Source organism: Homalodisca vitripennis, chromosome 4 (genome assembly GCF_021130785.1).
Source record: "Homalodisca vitripennis isolate AUS2020 chromosome 4, UT_GWSS_2.1, whole genome shotgun sequence".
Taxonomy (NCBI): domain Eukaryota; kingdom Metazoa; phylum Arthropoda; class Insecta; order Hemiptera; family Cicadellidae; genus Homalodisca; species Homalodisca vitripennis.
The window spans coordinates 42,798,806-42,810,999 of record NC_060210.1 but is presented as its reverse complement, the minus strand read 5'-3'; the positions used below and the strand labels follow the sequence as shown (position 1 = coordinate 42,810,999).

The 12,194-nt window shown below is 33.1% G+C and overlaps 1 protein-coding gene across 1 annotated transcript in view; it reads right to left on the bottom strand.

The window, feature by feature from the left end:
* The window catches only part of LOC124359214 (aspartate aminotransferase, cytoplasmic), a 32,035-nt gene that overhangs the window by 8,109 nt on the left and 11,732 nt on the right, over nucleotides 1-12,194 (bottom strand). Inside the window, exons 3-6 of the mRNA XM_046811778.1 lie at nucleotides 5,006-5,114; nucleotides 4,039-4,256; nucleotides 3,192-3,342; nucleotides 231-396 (exon numbers count right to left, since the gene is read on the bottom strand). Of these exons, the coding sequence (XP_046667734.1) occupies nucleotides 231-396; nucleotides 3,192-3,342; nucleotides 4,039-4,256; nucleotides 5,006-5,114 (644 nt within the window). The remainder of the gene's footprint in view (nucleotides 1-230; nucleotides 397-3,191; nucleotides 3,343-4,038; nucleotides 4,257-5,005; nucleotides 5,115-12,194) is intronic.

Genomic DNA, 12,194 nt, shown 5'->3' with positions numbered 1-12,194 from the left:
CAAACTTTTTGAAATGTATTTGTATTTTTTATTTTATAGTAGGTTAAAAGGAAATAAAATTAGATTTTGCAGCCACTTCATACAAAAATTATCAAGATCATTGAAACATATATCTTAAAAATTGCCTTTTTATACCTTAATACACTATAAAATGTTTGAAGGTTTTATATACTGAATTTACAGAAATTTTATAGTATTGTAGCTTTTATAGTATTGTAATATTGACAGACCATTCTTCAAAGAGTTCTGGATCATTGAGGACACCGGCCACTATTCTAGCCCCATGACTTGGAGGGTTGGAGTACATCCCCCGCACAATCAGAGTCACCTGAGATTTCATTGGAGCCACTACCTTCTGGTCATGTACAACAAATGTTAAATTACCTATTCTTTCATCTGAAACACACAAATCAGTTTAGATAAAACATGTTTTTATTAGATCTTTAAAATATTAAAATTACATAAGTATAAACTATTTAACAACAATGATACATTTCTTGAAGTTTATATATATATATATATATATATATATATATATATATATATATATAAATTATAAAAAATATATATATAATTTGTTCAAACAAATTCTTGTAGACAATACAAATTCTCATATTGTACTGTTCAATTTTTATTTTATTTTCAACATAAGACAATGGCAAATGACCCTTAGTAATAAATCCGAAACTCCCAGTAACACATATCCATTTATTGGCATTTTCAATTTTAAATCTGTTGGCTGCAGATGGCACTTCACACAGAACCCAAAATATCTCAAGATTTGAATTGTGTCAACAGCATTATGACATTGTACCATCTGAAAAAATAAGGATAATTTCACTATACAAAATGAGGCCAACCTCGGACTAAATTAGGTCAGGAGCAGCTGCTTACAAACACACATTGCCACTATTACGAGCGTTTAATGTAATAGTCAGTTTAACTACGTTCAACTTCATTACACAAGATGGAGCCAACCTCGGACTAACTGATGTCTGGGGCAGCTTACACACATTGCCACTAGTATAAGCTTTTATTGTAAGGGTCAGTTTAACTACGTTCAACTTCATTACACAAGATGGAGCCAACCTCGGACTAACTGATGTCTGGGGCAGCTTACACACATTGCCACTAGTATAAGCTTTTATTGTAAGGGTCAGTTTAACTACGTTCAACTTCATTACACAAGATGGAGCCAACCTCGGACTAACTGATGTCTGGGGCAGCTTACACACATTGCCACTAGTATAAGCTTTTATTGTAAGGGTCAGTTTAACTACGTTCAACTTCATTACACAAGATGGAGCCAACCTCGGACTAACTGATGTCTGGGGCAGCTTACACACATTGCCACTAGTATAAGCTTTTATTGTAAGGGTCAGTTTAACTACGTTCAACTTCATTACACAAGATGGAGCCAACCTTGGACTAACTGATGTCTGGGGCAGCTTACACACATTGCCACTAGTATAAGCTTTTATTGTAAGGGTCAGTTTAACTACGTTCAACTTCATTACACAAGATGGAGCCAACCTCGGACTAACTGATGTCTGGGGCAGCTTACACACATTGCCACTAGTATAAGCTTTTATTGTAAGGGTCAGTTTAACTACGTTCAACTTCATTACACAAGATGGAGCCAACCTTGGACTAACTGATGTCTGGGGCAGCTTACACACATTGCCACTAGTATAAGCTTTTATTGTAAGGGTCAGTTTAACTACGTTCAACTTCATTACACAAGATGGAGCCAACCTTGGACTAACTGATGTCTGGGGCAGCTTACACACATTGCCACTAGTATAAGCTTTTATTGTAAGGGTCAGTTTAACTACGTTCAACTTCATTACACAAGATGAAGCCAACCTTGGACTAACTGATGTCTGGGGCAGCTTACACACATTGCCACTAGTATAAGCTTTTATTGTAAGGGTCAGTTTAACTACGTTCAACTTCATTACACAAGATGGAGCCAACCTCGGACTAACTGATGTCTGGGGCAGCTTACACACATTGCCACTAGTATAAGCTTTTAATGTAAGGGTCAGTTTAACTACGTTCAACTTCATTACACAAGATGGAGCCAACCTCGGACTAACTGATGTCTGGGGCAGCTTACACACATTCTCGTTACCATAAACGATTCTTGGTGTCGTGACTTTTTCACTCAGTTAACAGTTAAGTTTTTCGTGTTGTCCAGTTAATGAAAATGGCGTTAGTTAATTCTGACATTTTATGGACTTAATGAGGACTTGTGTAGAAATTAAACATTTTATCTCCTCAATGTAGACTAAGATACAACCACAAGACATTTTGTTAACCTCATGTGTACTGGTGGAATAGAGTATTTTAGTGGCTTTAATATCACTTTGCTTTGGTTCTAATTACTGTATCTCAAACTTTCATAGTTTATTTTCAAAGGCTTTATTAATCTGTATTAATGTACCTATTCTCGTATAAAGTCCTGTTATCTGCATTCCTTATCCAAATCTAATATATTGATTGAACAATTAATTAATGTATTCAATATACCAAACATCTGAGCAGGATTGTTCAGGTATCTATTACTGTATGTTGGTTTTCCTTATACTGAATTTCTATAATCCTGTCTAATTTCCTTGTTATTACAATACAAAAATGGCACAACACTAATTGTTTTCCAACTTGGTATTAGGATGTATGGAGTGTTTTCAGTATTCATCTAAGTTATCTTTGCCATTTTTCCAAACTATCCATACATCAACTATATAGCAAACTATAACTTTGACATCTGCTATCATCCCAGTACAATACTCTCTGTGCAAGTTTTCCATACATAAAGTGTACTTATACATGTGAGAATGTATAAGTCATCCTATTGTCATCCCACAAGTTTGTTCATAGTAGCTTCTAAAAAGCTTTTTATATTTTGTTCTAATATCTAATGTTTAACATAATTGCTTCAAAAAAATTGGCACCATAAAATTATTAAAAAGTTGACAGCCGTAATACTGTAAAAAGAAAGCCATACTGATCTCTGCCAACCATGTTACAGCTCAACCTCTTTGACTCAACTGTATAAGCAGACACGTTTTATTGAAAGGTTTAGTATCTTAGCTGAAAATAGTTCTCCAAAATGAGGCAAAAATATTCCAAAAAGGTGTTAACAATGTTTTGACTCAGTGGTAATTAGATGAACTATGATAACTTACTGTAGAGTCCAAAATTCTTGGCAAATGATTGACAGCACAAAAGCTCAAAGCCACGAGACACAAAGTAGCGCACAGCATAGGAATCCTTCTCCAAATCTCCTGATGCAAAACCTTGGTAGGCTGAATCAAACAGAGGGAATAGTTTGCGTTCCTGAAAATATAAACTGTATCATTCGCTCAAGAATGCTATAATTTATCTAAAAAGTATTTATGTGCATTTACAGTACATTTGTGTTGTGTAAGAAGGTATAATTAAGATTTAAGTTACCTCAATCAATAAGGTTCGTCGATCACTCATAGAAAAGACTAAAATGATACCAGTTTTGACATATACATGTCATATCAAACACTTATGCATAAAATGTCAGTAGAAACATTATTACAATAATAAAAATATTAAAATATTAAATTTATAAAATATAACATATAAAATATTTATAAAAGGCCAATATTATTGGCCAGGAGAACTACACATTATAGACCGCATGTTAGAGTCATTTCAAAGTCAATAGCTTTATAGTGTCTGAACTGGATATATGAACTTCAAGTTAAATATTATTTTAAAACCAAAAATTTAAGTTATTTTGGTTATTTACATACAGATTTTTATAAAGACTTGATTGAAATATGCTAATATTTAATACAATTTATTTGTGTTGGATCGGAATTTCATGTAAATATGTCAAACTACCAACTTTTGATTGATCAGAAATTGATTTAAAAATTGTTAAAAGTAAATTAACAATACTTAAAAATTAAGTAGTTTTTTAGTTTGTTTTGCTTGTGTTATTATTCACAAAATCTATTTAGAATAATAACATTAGTAAATGACAAACATTCATGGTACCTGAACGATATCTGCAATAGCTGCCCATTGCTCCTCTGTTGGGTCACACCCAGTGGGGTTGTGTGCGCAAGCATGCAGGATTATCACTGAGTTTTCTGGAGCATTCTGAAGATCCTCCTTCATCCCGGCCCAGTCAATTGTACGGTTCTTCTCGTCCCAATAGCGATAATCCCTGCCATCCGTGAAACCTCCGTTGTAGAACACGAGCCCATGGTTCTCTAACAATTAAACATTTTGGTTAAAAAAACTTAAAACAGAAAATTTAATAAACATAAAACATAAATTTAGATGCCATTAAATTACTTTGCTATTAATGTACTGAGTTACGTTAGGTCCACAAGAATATTACAAGAGTATATGGGAAGAAGAAGAAGGGGCAGATGCTCCTCTGGAACTAGACATTTTTATTTTCTGTAATATATAAAAGTATCAATAGCAATCATGTCTTACTATGCTGACTTATCAGTTAGGAAATAAGAGATTGTCGCATATTCAAGCAGATAATTGGGTTAACATTTTGGGCTATAAAATTAAATAAAAGGAATCATAATGGTTGCCAAACATCTAATTTTACGAACTCCTCTTTGTGATTTGTCTGAAGATAAATTTCTTTAATATCAAGTACGTGCAATGTAATAAGTTCCACAGCCAATACGAGAATTTTGAAAAAGGCTCTTGAATCATTTCTAATGAGATGGAAATATTGAGAATAATAGTAACTAATATTATAAAATATGGAGTATCTAAGTTTTTTGCTTAACCCTTTCAGTACCAATGTCCATTTTTACGGACATCTGAAAAATAAATGAAGACAAAATTTATGCAATAAAAATGTAAGAACAAAATTCAATTTGCTAGTTTAATTCTTTAGATCTAATGTACAATGAGTTGAAAAGTATTTAAATAATACTGCAAATACACATAACACCCAGGAGTATGACTAATACAATGACTGACATGTACTAACCCCATGAGGGCCGTGAGTAATAGAAGACCGAGTATTTGAGATGGCGGGCCAGGAACTCTGCTGCAACTCTCAATGCACCAGTACCACTCAGTGTTTGTACACCAAAAGCCTGTAACACACTCAAAATATAAAATGAGAGCCATGAGTAATAGAAGATTGAGTATTTGTGATTGGCGGGCCAGGAACTCTGCTGCAACTCTCAATGCACCAGTACCACTCAGTGTTTGTACACCAAAAGCCTGTAACACACTCAAAATATAAAATGAGAGCCATGAGTAATAGAAGATTGAGTATTTGTGATTGGCGGGCCAGGAACTCTGCTGCAACTCTCAATGCACCAGTACCACTCAGTGTTTGTACACCAAAAGCCTGTAACACACTCAAAATATAAAATGAGAGCCATGAGTAATAGCAGATTGAGTATTTGTGATTGGCGGGCCAGGAACCACTGACAACTAATATTCCTACATGCTGAAAAACAAAATAAACTCATTCAGTGTTCATTAGTGTAGATTTTTTAAAATAACTCATAAATAAAGGAATTTAACTAGTGTATGATTATTAGGATTGTTATATATAACAGTTAATATTGTATGGCATGTGTTAGAAAAAATAACTTTTTTTTTTTAAACTGGTGCAAACTGCACAACACAGGATATGCCATTCCCATCCTCAATGCTCTCATTCTTTGTTTCATACAACAAAATTTGTTGCTGTCTGCAGTTCAACTAGTTTAGCTTAGAATAGTTAGCCAAGCATGAAGGCCATGTATAGTGTAGTATGAAAGCTATTGGCTGCTGAAAAAATTACATTTCAACTTCACCTGAATCCAACTTTATGAAGTTTTTCTATAGTAACAGAGAAAAGATAAGTTTGAACTCACTACTGATTACATAATCCAGCATGCATGTGCGAGTTTCTTTTACACATATATGTTAAAAGTACACATGAGTACCACTGGCAATAATCAAATTTGTTGTTAACGGTCATTAGATTTCCTTTGGTAAACTAATTTCAACTGGTGGAAATTTATCATAAATTATGTTTGGAGAAAATATCATGAACTATACTGTAATTAAAAATGATGCCAGTTGTTTCGTGAGGAGCAACTGATGATCACAATGAAAAGCAAAGTGACAGATTGCCTGCAGTTACTGATGACCTCATCAAAAATCAATCATAACGTTAATGAAAATAGAAGGTTCACTATCACAGATCTAGTGTATGAAATTTTGACTGAGGAACTTCAATATCGTAAATTTTGTGCCTGATGGGTGAGTACCCAAACTCTTCAGAATCAGAAATGGGATTATTTAACTCAAAACAAAGAGAATAGGACCAGCTCTAAAATTTCTTATCCGGTTCCCTGAAGGTGGTAAAATGTTTTAAACACATATTCACAGGTGATGAAACATGAATTTTTTGAAGTCAATGTAGAATGAATCAATGGAGTAAGAATACATTTCATAGTTGAGAACACTGCCATAATCGGTTTCATGCATAGGCAGCTGAATTTTATTCAATTAGTATTGACAAGCTTGCACCTAGAACAAGTGCTTAAGTGTAAATGTTATATATTCTAAAAAATAGTTTAAGAGCTGTTCTTTCAAATATATACAATAAAAAATCTATAAAAGTTACAGGTAATGTTTTATTTGTTAAAGTTACTTATGACCCTCGTATATTCAATTAATATTAAATATGTTATATTACAAATATTAAAGATCTAATGCAATGCAACACTGCAACAATGTGGGAGAGATTAACATCACCATAGGAAACAGTCAAATAACTGACTGCAGAATGTCAAATAGTGTTGTAGAAAGAATGTTTGTCTTTGAATCATCATTCTGAATGATTCAATTATAAACTCGAAATATGTGAAGATACTTCTTACAGATATCATACTCAACTCTAATTCAAAACTTACATTCAAAATGACACTGAATTTGTCAGTTATATCTGTGTTCAACTTAAAATGTGACAAAACTTTTCTCAACAACCAAGAAGAGTTGGTGCTTTTAATTTGTTATGCCTCAATGAATTGAAATATAGAAAAAAAGTAAATTTTAAGTATTATAAAATAAATATCTTGATAAAAAATCTTTACAAGTGGGCAGTTGGATCAACAAAAAAAGAGATTTATCAAAAAAATTATGTCATAACACCCATTATTGAAGTATTTTAGAGCGATAAAATGTCTGAATGAAAATAACAGACCACTTGACAGTACAATAAAAGTTGAAGATCTCAACGAGAGGAGAGTGTCGTTTGTAAGTGCACCAACCAGGTGATTACATTATTACAGATTAGACACAGCTTATTGACAATACTGACAATTAATTGAAGATAACGGTATGTATTATACTAATAAAACATACTAAACCCATTATCACTGGTTATAATTGTGCTCAGAATTTACATTTTATTACAAGTACATACAATAAATTTTATCATTACTGAAAAAATAAAAGGTTTCACGCTCTCCTATGATTTTAATTGAATGCTTACAACTTCTAGTCCCCAAAAGCCACTATAAATATCACACAAAAACTTGCCTAGAAAATAGTGCTTTAAAATTTGTACTATGAGTTAAAAGTTACAGAGCCAAAATGTGTACTTGTATCAAATTTTACTACCAAACATTTTGCAACAAAATACTCTGAAAAAACTTGAATTGAAAATACAATTTTCACAAAATTTACATGTTAAGCTCAGAATAAGTAATAAAACACTTTGTGCAAACACTAAAATACTATATTTTTAATGAAAAATCTTTTTGCACTTTTCATTTTATCTATATCTCATTGTCAAATGTTAAGTAACACTTAGAAATCATAATATACCATTAATAATAATAATAAGGGGGAGCAAAGCAGAGGTTGTATTCCACAAAGAAAGGATTTCAAATATTATTAACACATGTATTAACACGTCCATTTCAACCACCTCATCGGGTATACACAATCTTTCGCAACTACCATAGAGTACCCGTGCGGATACACACCCAACTTTCGTAAATCACGTTGTGCGCCTGATGGGATACACATTGCTGTGCATTTCCTTATTGCATTTTTATTGTTTGCCTGTCTTGGGAGGTTTGTTAAATTTGATGTCATACTTAAAAATTACATCAGACTATCGTATACCCTGTCGGGCACATGATTGCTTAATTTTTTAGGTATCTCTTGGGGTACATGGAAAAGCATGGAAAAAACATATTGAAATAATTTTTTTGTACAAAATTACAAAGCCTACATAATTTTCTCGTTATATGTACTTAAATTTTTACACAGTTTTTTTCCCATTATTATTGAAAAATTCATAGGTATATAAAAAAGTCCAGAAATTGGCCATCTTCGTGAACGTGTTAATTTCCAGGAGCTAAACCAAACTTGCATTATATAAGCACATAACCTTGGGTTTCTTCAAAACGATATAAGAATTTCTCCTTAAAAAATGGAGTAGTCAGCTGGTTGAGTACTCAGTTTTGGTGAAGGTTGAAACAGTAATAAAGTTTGTTGAAAAATCAAGGGTATACAAAAAAGTCCAGAAATTTGCCATCAGTAGTAACTTTCAGTCTCTTTATCTAGTCCATTAACTCTTGTTAGTCTTTATTCAATTCATTATTTCCTTTTTTTAATGTATATCAATTAGTAATTTTGAAAACTTTTTGAAGAACATTTCATAGTCTATATATTTTATAAATTAACTGTAGAATGATTTCAATGTTTTGTCTAGTATTATTACTTACCAATAAACTGAAATGGTCATTAATTAGTCAGAGAGGAGACTTAAAATTTTAAATATATGAGTTCTAATTCATATTGATTTGATGACAGTGGCTGACTTAAAATACCAAAACTCAATTCCATACTTGGTGAGGCTCAAGTGATATATCCTTTATTAATTAGAAAATGTAAACCTTTTCAATAAATTAGTGTTTAAATACTAACTATGACTAGATCATTAGAATAACATAATTTGTCTTTAACAACTACAAACAAATTTAATTATTTTAAATTTTATGTACGACTTGTATGTATTTATTTTGTAAATAATAAGCTCTAGTTAAAAAGTTTAGAAGTATTATAAATCAGTAATTGTATGTAATTGGTGCCTGCAAAACAGGTTCCAATAATACTTTATTTAGTTCAAGCTATATCAGTAAAATAGGCAATAATTAAGACTGTAGTTATACTCAGCCTTTATGATACACCAAAGAACTACTAACTTGACAGAACTTGAAGTGAAATGAACTCAGAAAAATTACACACGTTCATGAGCAGAACATTGTTAATATGGACTTAATGCCCGCTGCCAATATCAGTGGCTCCATTCATTTCAGTAATTATGACTAAGTGAAACAGCACACAATGCTTCAGTTGGGCTACAGCCTGTTGTTTTTACCATATAAAATTGCATGAACAGACTTACATTGTATGTCGGTTGATTGCATTACTTGGTAAATATATTGCCTTTTAGGTTCCACGTGCTAAATACAATTATTTACCAACACAACCAATACTTGAGTTAGAATCAAAAAATGTGTTTAGTAGCCCCAACATGTTACACTCTGACTAGAAAACAAAATATCTCTATATAATAATTCAGTCTCAATTAAAAGTTACTGATTCTTTTAACAATGAACTATAAACTATATAAATCTAGCTTTGACAAAACTTAACCAGTTGGTTCTTCAGTACTGATAAATTTAATGATAATTATTACAGAATAGCTGTTCTGCATAATATAAACTTAAATACTCAACATGATATTTTAAAACTATACTGAGTGATAAATTACTCAAATTGAGACATGTTCAAAAAGGAGAAATGATAAGTAAGGAATGTTTCCACCTGGCGCCGCCAGGCACTTGTCAATCGTGTATATATTGCTGTGCTCGTGCTCAGCAGCTCAGTCAGCATGCAGCCATGACAACGGGAACATCTCCGCACTGCCCATTAAAAAAATTTTTAATTTGAAATATATCAGGGTTGCCACTCAAAACCCAGGGCCTAGTAACAAGGGCTGCACCATTTTGCCTGCCGGCGTGACCCCCTGGTCACGTGACCGCATATGTCTCGAACCTGACGTCTGCCGTGTCTACCCGCTTGCCACTATGGGAGCGTTATGGTTTACACGCTATTACACATCAGTAGAATAATATAATTAAGGACATCCTTATATTATATTCTTAAACTGTGTGATCTGCTGAAACTAGCAGTATAAATATATTTCAGTTTATATCGATCTGAAAATTGTACAACCACAAAAAGACGTGTTTGAACTCCAAAATGCAATACATTGAAAGTTTATAAGCCTTATTTTTTTGGTTAAAACAAATTTTTAGCGGCAAAGTTATAGTAAATTAGTTTATCTATAAGTTTCATTGGAAGAATTGGAATAAAACATTATTCCCTTAGGCTTTTCTATATAAATGAATAATAGAATAATTTTAGAAAGAAATTATATCCGTCGAATCTACTTTTTTTTCAATTTGCACACATCTTATTGATTAATAACTATTTAAATAATTTTATGGATAGGTTTGAAAATATTTTGTGACTTAACTTAGGCAATGTAAATGTCTAGTAGAACCAATGACGAAAAGATTGCAAGTCCAAATAAAATTAGTTCGTTCATTTTACAGCATTATTTGTTTACTGTTTTGTTTAAGACGTCAATACCTAAAACTACAATTATGCATGTTAATGGATTGATACCACTTAATAGTTACAGCACTCATTTATCTAGTTCAACACTGTTCATCAGTCTTTTTTTTATTGAATCCACTTCTTAGCTTTTTTAAGCTGTTTCCTCTTGCATTCTAAGTTACTATTAACATTCCTTAATCTAATAAAAGTTCTCACTCTGGCATACACGTTTATGGCTTGCTTGCAAACATTTATACAATATATCATGCTCTCTTCTCAGATTAGTTTTTTTTTTCTAAAACATCAATGGAAGATTTCAGATTGTTGTTTTCTTCTAACAGATTCTCGCATTTTTCGCAAACAGAACTCGGTTGTACGAGGTTACTTTCGTCTAATCGGTCTGTATTTAGCGGCTCAATTCGAGGTTTTTTTGGACTTAAACTGTCTAATCGTTCAATTGCGTTTTTACGAACACGTTGTTTTTCTATCCGTTCATTGCGTATATCGTCATCGTCATTACTGATAGTGGGAAGTTTTATTGACGGAACAACAAAGGGCTTTGATAACAATTTCTGAGACCTAATAAGCGATTTTTCATGTCATCAATGTAGTCAGATGGTGCAAAATGATCACTACACACATAGACTTACAATTTACCGCGTCTCTTCTTTTACACTTTGATAACCAAATTTTACAAGTCTCACTGTCTTTTGGAAACTTATAGTACGCTACTCGCTGTTCACTTCCTTTAGTCTTTTTAGAGTTATTTGGACAAGTAGCCACAGCACAACAACTCATTTTGACACTGCATAAATAGACTAAGTCCACATCAAATCACTGAGGATCAACCTCAATTAAATCACTTCGGCATGTGCAGCAGCGTGTAAACAACAGTGCGCCAATGTAACACATGTTCAACGCCAACACGGCCAGTCCCTACAAGTTGCAAAGCGGTGCAAGCACGGTGGCGGTATCTGGCCTGATCAGGACAGCGACGTCACGGCACCCCCCTCCCGCCTGCCGTGGCGGCACCGCGCTGAGATCAAAGAAATGGCTCAGCCCTTGTTACTAGGCCCTGCTCAAAACCTCTCTTCAAATTTTTGATTCTCTAGTCTTTTTCAAACAAAGTAAACAACTGTATTTAACCCTTACGTCGAGTTCAACAGTGACGGTTTATCGTCACCAGCTGTATTTGCAAGAAATGCCACAAGAAAAGCTGCAATGCTCTAGCATTTTGTCGCTAGCGATATGCGAGAAATTCGGTAACGATTTATCGCTCTCACCTATTTTAAGCTCCTTAGTTTTTATCTCTGTGTCGACAAAACATCGTGTATATCGAATAACTTTCCTTTCTGTGATGTTTGGAAAATACATATATCCAATATAGAATAAACGAAGATAACAAATAAATATGGCACAGAAGTAGAACTAACCAAGATAAACTCCACTACACTAGTAGAAGCAACCCTCAGATGCAGCTCGCGAACAAATGTAGATCTTCATTCACAATTTCACAATCCACGTCACGTATA